Source organism: Zootoca vivipara, chromosome 9, assembly GCF_965207765.1.
Source record: "Zootoca vivipara chromosome 9, rZooViv2.hap1.1, whole genome shotgun sequence".
NCBI lineage: Eukaryota > Metazoa > Chordata > Lepidosauria > Squamata > Lacertidae > Zootoca > Zootoca vivipara.
The window spans coordinates 53,387,507-53,405,688 of record NC_142592.1 but is presented as its reverse complement, the minus strand read 5'-3'; the positions used below and the strand labels follow the sequence as shown (position 1 = coordinate 53,405,688).

Sequence of the window (18,182 nt, the reverse complement as noted above, 5' to 3'; positions counted from 1 at the left end):
TTAATTTTGCAACTTCTGCATAATTCATCAATTTTTCTTGCCATTGTTCTTTCGTTGGTATTTCTTCCTTTTTCCATCCCTGTGCTAACAATACTCTTGCCGCAGTGTTGGCATACATAAATAAATTCTTCATTTTTTTGGTATGTCTTGCCCTAAAATTCCTAATAAAAATGAATCTGGTTTGTTAACAAATGTCTTTTTCAACATTTTTTTCAATTCATTATAAATCATTTCCCAATATTTTTTAACTTCTCTACATTCCCACCACATATGATAAAAGGTCCCTTCTTTTTCTTTGCATTTCCAACATATATTTGACCCAGTTTTATACATTTTTACCATTTTAACTGGTGTAATATACCACCTGTACATCATTTTCATATAATTTTCTTTCAACAAGGAACAGTCTGTAAATTTCAGATTTACTTTCCATAACTTTACCAAACAAAGACACCAGCCAGGAATATAAGAGCAAAACAGCAGCCACTAAGCCTGGTCTTTATTTTAAAGAACTGTTGCAAGAGGACTTCCACCCACCACATGGGAGAAGCAGGAAGAAGCCGAGAACAAAGGATTGCTCCCACTTTTATCAGTTTTACAAAGATACCCACAAGACCCCTGAAATTACATAATGCATACATCACAAATACATCACAAATTGGGAGGGTCTGGTGTCAGAAACATGAGCATCAAGCTTGTCCCCATCCTTCCCTTGACCTCCACCTCACACCCATCAAGTAAATCAAAATAAATATTTACAAGTTCCTGGTTTCCCAGGCCACGTTAATCACACCTCTTTGTCCCGACCAATAAACTAATCCATTCCTGGATGGTTTCCCATTGTCCATGGGATGACTGCCTGACACCCATTTGCCAGGATGCCAGTGATTACCTCTTGTGCAAGAGGCTGCTGTGTATGTGATCCCAGGTTTCAGGGATTATGACTGCCCACATCCCAGACCCCCCCCTTCCTAAATCATCTCTTTCAAATCTAACCAGTGAAGGAGGTGAAGGTCCTGTGTGAGTGTCTGGAGGCATGTAATGGTCGGTGGCTCCTACTTGCCCCTCCCAGCCAATCTCCTGACTTGAGCAGCTGGTGGGAAACACACAACTCCGCACTTCTCTTGTGAACCGTAGTCAAAACAATTCCCCAGTAGTTCGCTACCACCACCCTTTCTTACTTGCACCTGGCCAGAGAGTCTAAAAGGGATAGCTCTCCGCCTTGTTACAAGGTTGCAAGCCTCTGACTACCCTTAATAAAGCAGGCAGAAATTCAACTGGTTTGGTTTCTTTATTCAAACCCAGGCCCACTCACTTGTGCAGCCTAACACGCAGTATGCGACCAAATGGTTAAGGGACTGGACTAGTTGCCCCACCCTGAACAGCACTCAAGGTCCAAACCAAAATATACCTTTTCAAGGCTTTATTAAAAAGTGTAAAACATACAACTTAAAAATAGCAGTGCACATTTCTTGTGAGGTTACAGATATAGCAAATAATAAACATAAGCATACAAGTTGCTGTAACTAAGGATACATACGGATACGGCAGATGATATATCTTATTGCAAAGCTTTCAGAAGGCGAAGCTCGCAGGCCCCCCCCTTCCCCTCTCACAGCTTCATACTGGCAGAAGCTCTGGCGAAATTGCAAGTGGCAAAATGCGAAGTTCTAACGCTAGAACTCCCAAGTTATGGGGAAAAGGGTCAGGTGGGGTTCCGTTTTCCCACCTGTCTTACTTCATACCCTGATTGAATGTTGGCAGATAGTAAGACAGTTCTCTCATCCCTTCCCAACTCATCAAGGGCAAGCCGACCTCAGGTGGACAGGATAGTCTGATTGGACCCCCTCCCATCCGTACCACAAGGAAATAGGGACCACTGGTGTTTCTTCTTCAGCCAAAGGCAATTATCACATTCCTTTGCAGGCAGCTAATTGGGGCCGCAGAGGAAGACTTGGCCGGGATGTTAAAGGCCCAGCCTGCTTTGCTGTCTCTCCCAGCATACATCGCTCTTAACCAAGGATTCAGAGTTGCTCGTACTATAACTCCCATGCCATGTCCATGACATGGCGGTTGGAGGGTGGATGGTGGCTAACAGATTAAGGTTGAATCCTGACAAGACAGAGGTACTGTTTTTGGGCGACAGGAGGCGGGCAGGTGTGGAGGACTCCCTGATCCTGAATGGGGTTACTGTGCCCCTGAAGGACCAGGTGCGCAGCCTACAAGTCATTTTGGACTCACAGCTGTCCATGGAGGTACAGGTCAATTCTGTGTCCAGGCCAGCTGTTTACCAGCTCCATCTGGTACGCAGGCTGAGACCCTATCTGCTGTGGACTGTCTTGCCAGAGTGCTGCATGCTCTACGGTAGTTATCTCTCACTTGGACTACTGCAATGCACTCTATGTGGGGCTACCTTTGAAGGTCACCCGGAAACTACAACTAATCCAGAATGCGGCAGCTAGACTGGTGACTGGGAGCGGCCGTCGAGACCGCATAACACCTGTCTTGAAAGACCTACATTGGCTCCCAGTATGTTTCTGGGCACAATTCAAAGTGTTGGCGCTGACCTTTAAAGCCCTAAACAGCCTCGGTCCAGTATACCTGAAGGAGCATCTCCATCCCCATCATTCAGCCAGGACACTGAGGTCCAGCGCCGAGGGCCTTCTGGTGGTTCCCTTGCTGTGAGAAGCCAAGTTACAGGGAACCAGGCAGAGGGCCTTCTCGGTAGTGGCACCCACCCTGTGGAATGCCCTCCCACCAGATGTCAAAGAGAAAAACAACTACGGTATCAGACTTTCAGAAGACATCTGAAAGCTGCCCAGTTTAGGGAAGCTTTTAATGTTTGACACACCATTGTATTTTAATATTTTGTTGGAAGCCGCCCAGGTCAGAGTGGCTGGAACCGAGCCGCCCCTGATTTTGGTAGTCAGGGTGTGTGTTTATGGTATCTACTGGAGGGACAACCCCCCAACCTTTACATAGATTACAATATAAAACCAATCACAAATCCCAAAATCCCTCATTGTGAAGTGAAGCAAGCACCCTGATACTGTTCAAAACTTATACTTGCGTGGCTGCGACTGCGACCCTTCAATTCTGCTGACATCTCATTTGTTTACTTCAGCATATTTACTGCGTCTGCGCATCCCATAGCCTTAATACTGTTCTTTGCTAATACTGCAGATGTGGACAATGGCCCATTAACAATTGGAAACTCCTTAATAGGATATATCCATCTGCTTTAAAATGCTACACATGCACTTTCTCACTTTTGACCTCATGCTTGCAGGAGTCTTGCCAACAATACTGCCTGTGCTATATTTGTAGACAATCTTGTCAACTGGATGTTCATATCTTTAGCATTACATGTGGGAGATGAAAGCTGTTTGTGCTTTAATAGGGGGGCATGCTGGGTATATTACCTTTACCTGACACCCACTACCACAAAACCATCCCCCAAAACATTATACATATATCACAGAAGGAGGCAGTCTCTAGCATAAATTTGAGAGTGTTGCTTCTCTCCCGTCTGCCAGGATACCTGATCATGCCTTAAAGGTAAAGGGACCCCTGATCATTAGGTCCAGTCACGGACGACTCTGGGGTTGCGGTGCTCATCTCGCTTTACTGGCTGAGGGAGCCGGTGTACAGCTTCCGGATCATGTGGCCAGCATGACTAAGCCGCTTCTAGTGAACCAGAGCAGCGCACCAAAACACCGTTTACCTTCCCGCCGGAGCGGTACCTATTTATCTACTTGCACTTTGACGTGCTTTCGAGCTGCTAGGTTGGCAGGAGCAGGGACCCAACAATGGGAGCTCACCCCGTTGCGGGGATTCGAACTGGCAACCTTCTGATTGGCAAGCCCTAGGCTCTATGGTTTACCCATAGCACCATGCCGTCTCCCTGATAATGCCTTACTTGATTGCATTTTCTGGGAAGCCTGACCATTCCTTTGAGATGGTAAATACTTAGTTCCTGTATCTTTTATGCATATTGATATCAGTAGTGTGCTCAGCTTAACAGATACTTGCCAGACTTTATTTGAAAATAGAGGTGTAAGCCCCTACAGTCAAAAGACAATTGGAAAGTTTTTCCCATTTCCTTCCTCCTTGCAGTGAAATGTTTGAGGTCAAATTGGGACTGAGTTTATTTATTTTGTGGACTCCAAAGACCCTGATGTTGGGAAAGATTGAGGGCACTAGGAGAGGGGACGACAGTGGACGAGATGGTTGGACAGTGTTCTCGAAGCTACGAACATGAGTTTGACCAAACTGCAGGAGGCAGTGCAAGACAGGAGTGTTTGGCATGCTATGGTCCATGGGGTCACGAAGAGTCGGACACAACTAAACGACTAAACAACAACAACAAAAGCCCACCTTCTAGAACCCTAGATATACAAAGAGTCTTGTTACAAAAGGAGTATAAATTAGTATTTAAACTAGGAACCTTGCCTAAGGGTTTGAATACTGAGTTTGATTTGGGATGTTATGTATGAGTTTAATATGTATGTATATTAGTGGTAACAGAAAAGTGATGCTGCACCTTTAACCATGTGGCGATTGATTCTATATACCTGCATTGTATGTAACTGCTTGATACGAGTTTGAACACTAGCTGTGCCTGTTAATATCTTCTTTATCCTGAGTAAACTGTTTCGTATTATTGGGTAAGATATAGTATGAGATAGATGTTTTATAATCTCTTTGGTTTACCACACATTGTAATTGGAGTGTTATTTGTACTATGCAGCTCTTTGGACTGACGAAGCGTGTAGCAAAACCTGTAATATATCCGGAAAACAGGTCTTCTTTCACCCACCTGCGTTAGCGGCTTTGATTCGCCTTCCCATGACTGATCTACGGTATGTATTGTACAGTAGTACCTCGGTTTAAGTACACAATTGGTTCCGGAAGTCTGTACTTAACCTGAAGCTTACTTAACCTGAAGCGAACTTTCTCATTGAAAGTAATGGCTTGGCTCACAAACGCAGGAGGAGGAACAGACACAAGCGGAAAGCGTTCTCTGAAGCTGTTAACACAGGGAATGGGAAGCGGCGGCTCTCTTAAGGCGTTATTGGACTCCAACTCCCATCAGTCCCTCCCACCACGGCCACAGATGAGGCTTGATGGGAGTTGTAGTCCAGAATGTTCCACGTTCCCGGTGCAGCAGCTAAAACAAAGCAATAACACTTCCGGTTGTTAATCGAACGCGAGGGGCATCCCCTGCGGATAAAGGAATACTGTAGGACGAAGCAGCATAGAGGTTTCGGTGACGCAGCGGTTCCGGGATGCCCGCTGTGCTCCACCCAGCGGGTGAGAGTGTTCGAATGGAATCCGGAAATGAGGATTGTTATTATCACGTTTTCTTCGTCTTCGATTCCTTTGGCCAAGGCGGAGGGTAGCGTAGCTGCGGGTGCAACAGAGAAAGGCTTTAGCAAAAGCGGGGAGCCGCTTTGTTTCTGTGAGTGAAAATTGTTGTTGAACGCGAGAGATTTTGCAAACAAAGGCCACTCTAAAGTGGTGCCCCGTTTCTCTGAAGGCGGGTTACATGCTCGGATTTACTCAGTGCTTAGTCATGGATACCTTATTTTCTACTGGGATTGTCAGAGGGGGAAATAATCATTGGGAGCGATGACCCGCTTCCCAGTGGAATTAACGGGTTGTATCTTGCGTTAGACCCCTACAAATGTGTAAACCTAAGTTTTCATGTACTGTACATAAATTTCAGTGGGTCTACTCTGAGTAGCCCTAGGTTTCTCTGCTCTCAGGTTGTAAAGCATTACCTGTATATGAAAACATTTGCACCAAGCTATTTTCTTAAGCTAGGAGTTAACAAAACAAACGAAAGCTTCTTGATAAAGTAGCATATTTGATAATAGCTTGGTGTTCACGTTTGACATTCTAGAGTAGATTTTAGTGTAAAGACCGCATTTTCACGGAAAAAACTGCTGAAAGAATTCATGATGCAGTTCATTCAAAATTGAATGTAATTAGACTTCTAACACAGTTTCCAGAGATATTGCCAAATTATGAGACGATGCTATGCATGTTTGCTCAGAAGTAAGCCTCACTATGTTCAGTGGAGCTAACTCAGTAGTAAATGTGCTTAACCTTAGTCTTAGTCTGTTCCTACCAAAAACGACAAAGACTCCTGTAGCACAGTGTTTTTCAACCTTTTTTGGGCAAAGGCACACTTGTTTCATTAAAAAAATCACGAGGCACACCACCATTAAAAAAGTTAAAAAATTTAACTCTGGCCTCTTCTGGTGGCAGCCCCATTCTCATCAGCCCCATTTGTTTTTACAGGCTGCCCTTTGTTGACTTTAAGCCTGGGTGGCTCTTTTTAATTTTTTTCCCTTGCCACACAGTACAAACATTCTCAGGCGTTAAGCTTTCCTTGCCCTGACTGCCTCCTGTTCATCTGGGACTGCGTGGGAGCTAAATTTAAACTTGATTGATAGCTTTTAACCTAGGGGGAAGGTCAGGATGATATTTTCCTGTAAAAATATCCATTGGAACCCGCGCGACCCCCCCCCCCGGGAGCAACGGGCCTGCCCCTCCTCAGTCCAGGCCAGGCGCCTCACCTTCTGCAGGGCGCGCATGTGCTCCTTGCCGAAGAGGCCGCTCACGCCCTGGTAGACGCCGCTGGCTGCCCTCCAGAGGCTTGTCGGCCCTGCGGCCTCGCGCCAACCAAGCCCTGGGCGCCGCCAGCAAGAGGAGCGAGAGCGAGAAAAGGAGCAGCAGCAGCACCCGCCGGACGCCTCTCGCGTCCGAGGCCGTGGTGGTGGCTGTTCAGAGCTGCACTCGCCCCGCGTCGTGACCCGGCCGGCTTCCTTTCTGGCGGGTCAGTGCCCCCTAATGGCGGCACGTGACCAGGCAACATCTCGCCCTTCTCGTCGCGGCACACCAGGCAGCATCTCGTCTGCCGCGGAACAGTGGTTGAAAAACGCTGCTGTAGCACATTAACAACAAACATTAACAACAACAAACGACATAAGCTCTCATGGAGGTGCAGCTGTTGAATTTCTGCTTGTCCAACAACAGGAAGAGCTGCAGTTGGGAGCCCTTAAAGCTCTAGTTCTAGGATATGGTCTTAAAAAGACACATAAAGCCCCTGTTTTGCTGAAACAACTGGGGCTGGGCATTGCCTGAATGGGGTATGTGTGTTTGTGAGTATGCTTTCTGTGGCTCCATGGAGGAAAGGGGGCAGGATGTACATGTAATAAAATAAACAAACACATCCAAGCTTAAACAAGGGTATCAAAGGAAGACCTTGTGATTGGTCTTCCATGAGACTTGTGGAATCAGTTCCTCTTTAAGCAGGTTATGTGGTCTGTTTCTACCCCCTCGATTCTGAACTCTCTTTTTCAGACAACAAAGAGGAAGTTTCCACCTGCAAAGCATGTCAGGTTAACAGTGTAATTTCCTCTAAGAGCAGCTGTCAGCTAAATAGCCCATGTTCGTTGTAAGCACAGTGTGAGTGAGAAGCAATCATGGCTGCACTTGTGCCAAGAGGGCCTATCGGACCCCTACACTAGAAAGGATCCTGGGAACTGTAGTTTGTTAAGGGTGTTGAGAGTTGTTAGGAGACCCATGTTTTCCACAGAGCTGCAGTTATCAGAATGGTTTAACAGCCAATACCTCTTGCCAGGGAACTCTGGGAATTGTAGCTCTGTGAGGGAAACAGGTCTCGCAACAATTCTCAGCACCCTTAACCAGTGCTGGTTGTAGTGGTGAAGAGCAGTAGACTCGTAATCTGGGGAACCAGGTTCGCGTCTCCGCTCCTCCACATGCAGCTGCTGGGTGACCTTGGGCTAGTGACACTTCTCTGAAGTCTCTCAGCCCCACTCACCTCACAGAGTGTTTGTTGTGGGGGAGGAAGGGAAAGGAGATTGTTAGCCGCTTTGAGACTCCTTCGGGTAGTGATAAAGCGGGATATCAAATCCAAACTCCTCCCCTTCTTCTTCTTCTTCTTCTTCTTCTTCTTCTTCTTCTTCTTCTTCTTCTTCTTCTTCTTCTTCTTCTTCTTCTTCTTCTTCTTCTTCTTCTTCACAAACTGCCCTTCCCAGGGGGAAGCCATGACTTGAAAGTGGTGTGATACTGCTTCAAACATATAGTGCAGAAAGGGCCCAAGATAGGTGGAAGTTATGATTATTTAGGTATAAAATTGAGAAGGAGTGACGTGTGACTGGAGAAATGGATAAACTTGTTTGTATAATAGTTTGGAAGGAGCCAGCCAAGTATTTTTTGTATAGGGCACACAAACTATTGCAGAATAAGGAAGCAGCTCAGTGGTAGAGCACATGGGTTGCATACATAATATATCCAAGATCCAGTCTTTGGCATCTCCTGTTAAAAGGATCTCCCATGAGCTGCCACCAGCCAGAATAAGCAAGACTGGCTGGACAATGGTCTTAATATAAGGCAGAGTTATACATTAGTAGAATAATTCAAAGAGAGCTCCTAATGCAAAATACTGAAAGTAATAATAGCAACCATAGAAATCTGTGGACATGAGTAACTTTCGTCCATTAATTTTAGTGGGTCTACTCTTGAGTAGAACTAAGCTGGATACTCTAATACAAGCATCCCCAAACTGCGGCCCTCCAGATGTTTTGGCCTACAACTCCCATGATCTCTAGCTAACAGGACGAGTGGTCAGGAATGATGGGAATTGTAGCCCAAAACATCTGGAGGGCCAAAGTTTTGGGATGCCTGCTCTAATATATGGGTTCTGTCATCCTTAGTACTGATTGATACACTCAACTAATGGCATATATACAATGGAAATACCTGTTCTTTTGTTTTTTTAGGAATGACTTCCCATTGAGTCTGAAAGCTGTAGCTGATGAGTTTTTCTTACCAAACCCTATCTTGACACTTTCTTGTCCAAGGAAGCATTCCTGATGTGAACTTAAGCTGGGGAGGAGCTTGCTGAGAGCAGTAGAGGACATGATTTTCATAGGCTGGAGGCAGCTGATACGCTTATGTAGCAGACACATCTTCAGTACAAGTCTAAAGCAAAAGGATGGAAGCAGCTGTTCACTTTGGAAGTGCTACCACCAGAAGACTTCAGGGAGTCTCCTGGATCCAGAGATGAGACTGTTTTTGGAGGAGAACACAGAAGTCATCAGCAGTGGGAACCTGACACCAGAAATAACGTTAAGACTTCTGACTCCTCGCTGTCGATTTTGGCATAACAAGGCTGCCTTATGGCCATATGGGGACCCCTACTGGGCAATCTATTGGCCAGGAGGCCAAGGACTAGCCAGGTATAAAACACTTATCAGCTCTAGAAGACATACCTGCCACATGTTCACCCTGACTTAGGTTTACTAGTGTTTTGGAAACAGGGCCGTCTTAAGCACATCCAGCGCCGTGGCGCAAAGGTCCCTCCGGCGCTCCCCTCCCTTTCCCAAAATTTAGCCAGGGGCGGAGAGTGCTGTTGGGACTGCCTGACTACAGTCTGCTGCCCAGCGGCCGCGAAGAGCTGGGCTGGTCAGCGAGTTGCTCACGAGAGGCACGCGATGCAGACGCTGCCGAGAGGGAGGCGAGGAGGAGCAGGAGAAGCCGCGGTGGCGACTCTGGCGACCCCTGAGTCCGTGTCCCGGCCGTTGTTTTATTTCTTTAGCTAATCAGGGTCAGCCGGCGCATTTGTACACAGAGCCAAAAAGAGACGGCCGCATTGCCCCAGCAGCGCCGCGGCCAAGGGAGAGGAGGAGGTGGCGGCAGAGCCATAGGGCTTAGTGGCTCGTTGCACCCCACCAATGCTGGGGCGCCCCTGAGAGGTCTGCGCCCTGGCGCAACGAGCCACTAGCCCCTATGGGAAGGATGTCTCCGATTGGAAATAGGGTTTGCTAAGTGGGAGGTCAATCAACCAGACAAGAATCAGCTAAGAAACTCTTTATTCCTGAACAGGAAGGGTGTGCCCTGAACCTATTGGTCGCAGAGGCAGACACCAAACACATATAACACGTAGTCTTTTATGCATTGAAGTGTCGCAACTCCTAAAACATCATCAACTGTATGTTAGTCTTTGAGTTAGTCTGCAGAATTGCCTTACCTGTTCAGACAGTTAGCTTTCTATAACTGTTTCATGTCTTCCATGGCTCTTTTATTGTCTTCTTAGTTGTTTTCCTTTTAACTCACACCTCCTGCATTTCTCAATGCCATTTTCCTTACATCCATCTTCTGCTTGATTTGCGACGTATGCATTCCTTATACCACTAGCTAATTCATATTCAGTGCTAGGCTGATGCCGTAGACTTTGCTATGAATGTTGTTTTCTTTACTGTTCTTGATTTTCAAAATATACTCAGATACCTTCTCGATAACCCCGAGGTTGTCAGAGAGAAGAGAGTCCTCGATCTTGGAAGCGGTTGTGGAGCAACGGCCATAGCAGCCATGATGAGCGGCGCATCGCACGTTGTTGCCAACGACATTGATCCTGGTAAGATGCTCCATTGCACATGCAGTGCAGTCAGTCTCAGTGCATTGGGAAGAAGGGAGGACCATATACGGCTCCAGCATGTTCCAAGGTTACATGATACACAAAGAAGCCTTTGAAAGAATTGAGCATGTCCCATAGCCATTGATATGGAGGCAGGGCTACTTGATAGTGAAACAGTCAACAGCAGTGATGATCTTCCAGCTTTGTTAAAATGAGATACCCGTTTTGCAGAAGAGAAATGGTGTAAAACAGGTGTTAATTCACCCTCTCTTAAAGACTCCGGGATGAGCAGTTTCCCCTTGTCTGTCTGAAGGATAAAGAACCCTACACTGACTTATGTCTTCATTGGCTGACTTCCCTAAAGTAGCTGGCGTTCTTTTATAACTCCTTAAGATAAAAGGTAAAAAAGGTAAGACACCCCCCCCCCCGGATTGTTAAGTCCAGTCAAAAGCAACTATGGGGTTGTGATGCTCATATTGCTTTCAGGCCGAGGCGAGCAGGCGTTTGCCCACAGACAGCTTTCCGGGTCATGTGACCAGCATGACTAAACCGCTTCTGGCACAGTGGAACACTGTGACAGAAACCAAAGCGCACTTGTTTTTGTGTTTCTATACCTCCCAGATCAGGAAATCTGCTTGTTTTTCACTATTTGCTCTAACCACAGACTGTCTGGTTCTAACCACAACAACATCTGGCAAGTTATTTACTTTGTCTTCACTTCCTTTCCTTTACTCACTGGAAAATGTTGCCCTAGACTCACTCATGCTAAGCTTGCCAACTTTGGTGAAGATATACTTTGTCAATCGGATACACATATGAGCCAAAGCTATTATTTATCATGTATGTTGAACAAGTGGATTATGCATGTTCAACAACTGGAAACTTTAGGGTAGGATTTAATATCTGCTTTATTGACATTTGGTCCTGATCCAGTAGCCCAAAGGATAGCTTGTAAGGAGTGGCTGGGTGCAGGGATACCAAAGGAGGGTGTCAAAAACACCAGAGTGATCAGTTCCACTGTTTTATTAAAAGAATGGTGTAGACTTACAGCAACCCAGCCTGCCAGGTCTCCCAGTGTATAAAAACATCTCACACTTGAAAGGTGCACTTGTTTTGCACAGGCATTTCCATAGGAAACCTGACTGATGTTTGTTCCAATTCAACAGTAAACTTCAGCTTTTCCTGGGGAAAGCGGGGGGGGGGGGGAGAGAGAAAAACCAGTGGGGAAAAAGCTAAGTGTTCTTGCAAGGCAGAAAGCAAATGTAAAGGAAAACATAGCAGTCTTTTTATATGAGCAAAGCCAGAGATTGGTTTGGGGTTGAGCCAAAACTGAAGCCAAATTTCATAGTGTTATCTGGTAGTTGGAGGGAACATAGCCTTCAATACGAACACACTTCAGGGAGTAGATTCCACCCTGAACAGCTAGAAATGATACTCTCCAGAGTTCAAAGGACAACGAAAGGCAGCTGTTTTGGTTCATTGAAAACACTAAAGAGATTTGAACTTTCCCCCAACCATCATCCCCCACTTGGGGCTATTAACCATTCAACCTGCCTTACAGAATGAATAACCAGCCTGTTACCCAGTTTAGGATCCAATATAAGGAAGCAATACAGTGGGACCTCGACTTACGAAGTACTCAACATCCGACATTTCCGACTTACAAGCAGAAAAGTGGCCGCGCACTTATGATTTTTTCGACATCCGAATGGAAAACCCATTCGCGGCTAGATGCGGTTTCCTTGGCTTACGGATTTTTCCGTTTCCAATGCATTCCTATGGGAAACCGCCTTTCCTATGGGAAACTCGACTTACGAAGTTTTCAACCTACGAGTGTGCATTCGGAACAGATTAAATTCGTAAGTCGAGGTCCCACTGTATAAGAAATACAACACAAATTCCACAATTGAAACCAAACAATACTACTGTGGCTAAACGTCATCATAATCATTCCACATTTTAAATAACATACTTAAAGAGAATTCTCAAAACAATGTGCTTAAAACAACTAAGAAGCACAAAAACAAATCATATGCAAAACATTGAAATATATGAAAATGCAATATATCATATTGCAATCTTACACAGAACACATACTTCAATAGTTTACTGTGCAAAACACTATTTCTGCTCTCTGGCGGGGACGCCTTCCTCTTGCTTTCATGTACCACATTATTATCCCATAGCTAATTAAACATCTGGGCTCCATTGGGATTCTAATTCCACCCACACAATTCCTAGTCCTTTGATTCCTGTCCAGCAGTTAGTGCCGAGCCACCCAGATGCTGCAGAAGCAATAGATGTTGTTTCTTCTCACATATTCCCTCAAGTAATAGAGCGCACACATTAGTATAGGTCTAGACCTTAAACATGTATCCTAACACCTAACCAACTACAGTTATACCTCGGTTTAAGTACGATTCGGTTTGAGTACTTTCAGTTTAAGTACTCCATGGGCCCGTCTGGAACGGATTAATCCACTTTCCATTACTTTCAATGGGAAAGTTCGCTTCAGGTTAAGTATGTTTCAGGTTAAGTACGGACTTCCAGAACCAATTACACTCATACTTCGGGTTAAGTACGCTTCAGGTTGAGTACTCCGCGGACCCATCTGGAACGGATTAATCCACTTTCCATTACTTTCAATGAGAAAGTTCGCTTCAGGTTAAGTAAGCTTCAGGTTAAGTACAGACTTCCGGAACCAATTGTGTACTTAAACCGAGGTACTACTGTACAATACATACCGTAGATCAGTCATGGGAAGGCGAATCAAAGCCGCTAACGCAGGTGGGTGAAAGAAGACCTGTTTTCCGGATATATTACAGGTTTTGCTACACGCTTCGTCAGTCCAAAGAGCTGCATAGTACAAATAACACTCCAATTACAATGTGTGGTAAACCAAAGAAATTATAAAACATCTATCTCATACTATATCTTACCCAATAATACGAAACAGTTTACTCAGGATAAAGAAGATATTAACAGGCACAGCTAGTGTTCAAACTCGTATCAAGCAGTTACATACAATGCAGGTATATAGAATCAATCACCACATGGTTAAAGGTGCAGCATCACTTTTCTGTTACCACTAATATACATACATATTAAACTCATACATAACATCCCAAATCAAACTCAGTATTCAAACCCTTAGGCAAGGTTCCTAGTTTAAATACTAATTTATACTCCTTTTGTAACAAGACTCTTTGTATATCCAGGGTTCTAGAAGGTGGTTTGTTGTTGTTGTTGTTTAGTCGTTTAGTTGCGTCCGACTCTTCGTGACCCCATGGACCATAGCATGCCAAGCACTCCTGTCTTGCACTGCCTCCCGCAGTTTGGTCAAACTCATGTTTGTAGCTTCGAGAACACTGTCCAATCATCTCGTCCACTGTCGCCCCCTCTCCTAGTGCCCTCAATCTTTCCCAACATCAGGGTCTTTGGAGTCCACAAAATAAATAAACTCAGTCCCAATTTGACCTCAAACATTTCACTGCAAGGAGGAAGGAAATGGGAAAAGCTTTCCAATTGTCTTGACTGTAGGGGCTTACACCTCTATTTTCAAATAAAGTCTGGCAAGTATCTGTTAAGCTGAGCACACTACCATATCAATATGCATAAAAGATACAGGAACTAAGTATTTACCATCTCAAAGGAATGGTCAGGCTTCCCAGAAAATGCAATCAAGTAAGGCATTATCAGGGAGACGGCATGGTGCTATGGGTAAACCATAGAGCCTAGGGCTTGCCAATCAGAAGGTTGCCGGTTCGAATCCCCGCAACGGGGTGAGCTCCCGTTGTTGGGTCCCTGCTCCTGCCAACCTAGCAGCTCGAAAGCACGTCAAAGTGCAAGTAGATAAATAGGTACCGCTCCGGCGGGAAGGTAAACGGTGTTTTGGTGCGCTGCTCTGGTTCACTAGAAGCGGCTTAGTCATGCTGGCCACATGATCCGGAAGCTGTACACCGGCTCCCTCAGCCAGTAAAGCGAGATGAGCACCGCAACCCCAGAGTCGTCCGTGACTGGACCTAATGATCAGGGGTCCCTTTACCTTTAAGGCATGATCAGGTATCCTGGCAGACTTCCGGAACCAATTGTGTACTTAAACCGAGGTTCCACTGTATATCAACTATCCCACACAAGCTGAAGCCACTCTAGCTAATGGATGAGGGTCTTACCCAGTCAGGGATGTAGATGCTGCTGTTCTCAGTGGCATGGACTCTGGTCTGATGGAGGAAGGCCTCCCTGCATAAGCTAATATTGTGGTTTATATAGGATTATATCTAGCGGTCCATGCCAACTTTTAGGTGTAGGGTTGGGTCAGGTAGTCAGTCAATACACTCAGTTATGTAAATGATGTGACTTGAGCAGCCTTCACCAATCTGGTACCCCCAGATGTTTTGGACTACAACTCCCATCAGTCCCAGACATAGTACAAAATGTAAGGGTCTTGAATGTGATCAGCCCATGAATTGTGTCCCTAGTAATACTCTGCCCATAGAGTCTATAATATAGCTTGTTAAAAACAATTCTGGCAAGGAAAGTCTTGCCCAACAAAGGATACAAAAGACTAGAAAGTTGACCAGTCCAGGTGGCATTACCAAGTCAAAAATTTGGGCACTGATCTTTTCTTGTTTGTTTCCTTATTTCTCAGTTGCAGGAGCTGCCATGCTGCTGAACTGTGAATTGAACAACCTGAATCCTTTCCCTGTTCTCACAGAGAACCTCATTGGTACAGAGGTAGACAACTGGGATCTTATTATCCTAGGGGACATGTTTTACAGTGAAGCTCTTGCAGACAGCCTTCATCAGTGGCTGAAAAACCACATCCAGACTCACAGGACTAAAGTGTTAATTGGAGACCCCGGCAGGCCCTATTTTGTGTGCCACAAAATTCAGAAGCAGCTTCTGAAAGTCAGTGAGTACGACCTCACCAAATCAACTCAGCAAGAGAACAATGGGTCCACCAGTACTGTGGTTTGGGACTACCAGCCTTGACTCTCCATGGACCTCAAGTGCAGAAATACTGGACTATATTGCATGTCACTTGAACCACTAAAAGCCCCATTTTGTGGCAGTTCAAATTCTGACTGGTGCCAATACATACTATACTGCCTATATGCATTCTATAAGCATGCATACATTCTGTATATTTCAAGGACACAGCATGGTTTGTACCAGCTGAAGGTGGCATTTGCGCAGACTGGGACAGGAGTAATAAAAGAAAGCACTTTGCCTTACAATTCCCACTTTATTCAATGGAAATTATGTGTGCATGCCAATACGTGGCTGAGTTTTATTCTTTAGAAATATAAAGAAGAAAACTGTTTTCATTGAAGTCTTTTACTTGCAGAGGATGGGTGTATCAGTAGTTGCTGATGTTGATTAAAAATGTAAAAACCTATCTCACTTGTAAAAAATTGATAAACCACCTCTTTGTGACAGCTCATATGGAGCTTTGGTTACATTGGAAACTGCAAACAGATGTACTATCTGCAAGTGGTATGTGTTGTGTCCCACAGGCCTACATGCAGATCTTGGATGAGTGGTTTACTGAGACCTCGAAAGACCCAGTTGAGGGATTCCAAATGATCAGTTGTAAAGCTTTATTATTGAGAGACTTACAACGCAATACAGAGATTCTCGCTGTTGCAATTCGGGACAGACTCCGCACACATGGGGCAGGAGGTTTAAATTTTAATCTCCAGATTTAATCCTTGATCCATCTCCTACACTGTAGTGTAGACTATCTAAGCGTCAATATACTTATTTTAACAAACATGCTGGAAGTATTGTCAGCCACATTGTAGTCACTCTTTCAGTATTCACTTTCATGAACACTTTTGAAGTGTTGGAACGAGCAGATAGCGACCAGTTTCCAATATCAGTGACCCAATGTCCTTTAACAGAATGCATATCAACAACCAAATCTGCAACAGTGTGTGGAGAATTATAAGGCATGAAAAGACTGAAATGGTCTCTCAGATTGGGCAGCAATATCCAAGAGGCACTATTTAGTCATCACCTGACAAACTTGCATCAACATTTTATGAAGAAATCTCCAAATCTTGTTCATGTCTTCTAGCAAATTGTCACAGAACTCGGGCCCTATTTGATAACTTCTATAATTAATAAATACACACAATCAACACAACTTGGCTGGTTTGACAGTCAGTGCAAGGCAGCTAATACCGTACAAGTTCCGGCTAGGGCAGGCTTCCTCAGCCTCGGCTCTCCAGAGGTTTTTGGCCTACAACTCCCATGATCCCTGGCTAGCAGGACCAGTGCTCAGGGATGATGGGAATTGTAGTCTCAAAACATCTGGAGGGCCGAGGTTAAGGAAGCCTGGGCTAAGGCAATTCAGGATTTGTGTATGAATCTGTAAGAAGAATCCATAGAAAATTTGATCAAATGTAGATTGAAATACAAGAGTCTGCTTGAAAACAGGAAAGCTGAATATATGAAAACCCAGTGGCAGGAATTGGGACTAGGAGTAATGGACCAGAGGGTTGTCAGTAATGGAACAACAGAAAGTTATCAGACCAAACTCTCACCAGTTTGTTTAAGAAATGCCTTAATTGAGCTGCAGTTCCAAGTGATGCCCTCTGCAGCTGGATTTGTAAAGAAAAAGCAATTGATATGTGTTGTATATGTGATATAACATTGTGCCACCAGATAGCACTATGGAGTCCTGTTTTTCTCTACCCGTTTTCCCTGTTTAAATTTACAACTCATATAACTGAAACGCTTCTTTGATGTGTCCTGATTCAGTCTTGGATGGAAACTGCACAAGGTCCCATTCTCAGTCAGACTTTGTATTTGTGGAAGACATCACTCATTACCTTCTAGTTGCCCCTTAAATAGAGGTCACTTTCTGAAACCTTTGTTCTCACAAGCAAGCAGGTAGGCCCCAATAGAAATGATCTGGTTTCTTTTGAACGTCAGTAATAGCTTAGTTACAGGTAGGTAGCCGTGTTGGTCTGAGTCGAAGCAAAATAAAAAAATTCCTTCAGTAGCACCTTAAAGACCAACTAAGTTTATATTTTGGTATGAGCTTTCGTGTGCATGCACACTTCTTCAGATACACTAATAGCTTAGTAACACATTACTAAGTAATACATTACTCTACACATTAGCTGGAGAAAAAAATCAGGAAAAATGAGTCCGATAAAATCACTATAAATTGTTGTGATTTGGAGCTTTAATCTTGAAATCCAAGTTGAATTTGAGTTTGTTGGTGTCTCTGGTAACTCTTTCACCCTGGATGTTGCCTTATATTATGGGCATATGTTCTTTATTATTCTATTAATACTATTGCTACAAGTCTGCCATGGACTTTGGCCTGAATAATAAACTTGCGAACTGAACCTCATTCACCCACCTGTCAGATGGGGGAATAAGTGGGAAGCATCTAGGTTGCACGAATAACTCCCAACTCCCTAGGCCAGCAGCTAAGCTCCCAAAGCAAGCAGATAAGCATATGTGGGATGGCTCTGCATCAAGCACCAATACGTTTCAGGGTTATACTGACTACCATGATGGCCTTACAAATATGGTTCTTGGCAGTGACTGCTAAATTTACACAACACTGCTGAGTGATGCATGGAGAAACAAAAGGATACTTTTGATGCCGATTGGTTTACGTCTTATTAACTACAGGTAGGTAGCCATGTTGGTCTGCCGTAGTCAAAACAAAATAAAAATAATCCTTCCAGTAGCACCTTAGAGACCAACTAAG

General features: G+C 44.6%; 1 protein-coding gene across 2 annotated transcripts; it reads left to right on the top strand.

Moving 5' to 3' along the window:
• Positions 1-5,165: 5,165 nt before the first annotated feature.
• ETFBKMT (electron transfer flavoprotein subunit beta lysine methyltransferase) lies at positions 5,166-15,848 on the top strand. 2 transcript variants are annotated; one of them, XM_035127986.3, is made up of 4 exons: positions 5,166-5,313; positions 8,814-9,272; positions 10,320-10,450; positions 15,099-15,848. In XM_035127986.3, exons 2-4 carry the CDS (start codon positions 8,953-8,955, stop codon positions 15,440-15,442), a joined length of 795 nt encoding a protein of 264 aa, XP_034983877.1. In that variant the 5' UTR covers positions 5,166-5,313; positions 8,814-8,952; the 3' UTR covers positions 15,443-15,848. The 2 variants fall into 2 exon arrangements, with proteins under 2 accessions (XP_034983877.1, XP_034983876.1); XM_035127985.3 differs by having other exon boundaries at positions 5,195-5,461.
• The last annotated feature ends 2,334 nt before the right edge of the window (positions 15,849-18,182 follow it).

Coding starts and splice junctions, on each gene's coding strand:
- ETFBKMT (XM_035127986.3), top strand. CDS start 8,953: ATGATTTTCATAGGCTGGAGGCAGCTGATACGCTTATGTAGCAGACAC. Junction 9,273..10,319: donor GGAGGCCAAGGACTAGCCAG/GTATAAAACACT, acceptor AAATATACTCAG/ATACCTTCTCGATAACCCCG. Junction 10,451..15,098: donor TGCCAACGACATTGATCCTG/GTAAGATGCTCC, acceptor CTTATTTCTCAG/TTGCAGGAGCTGCCATGCTG.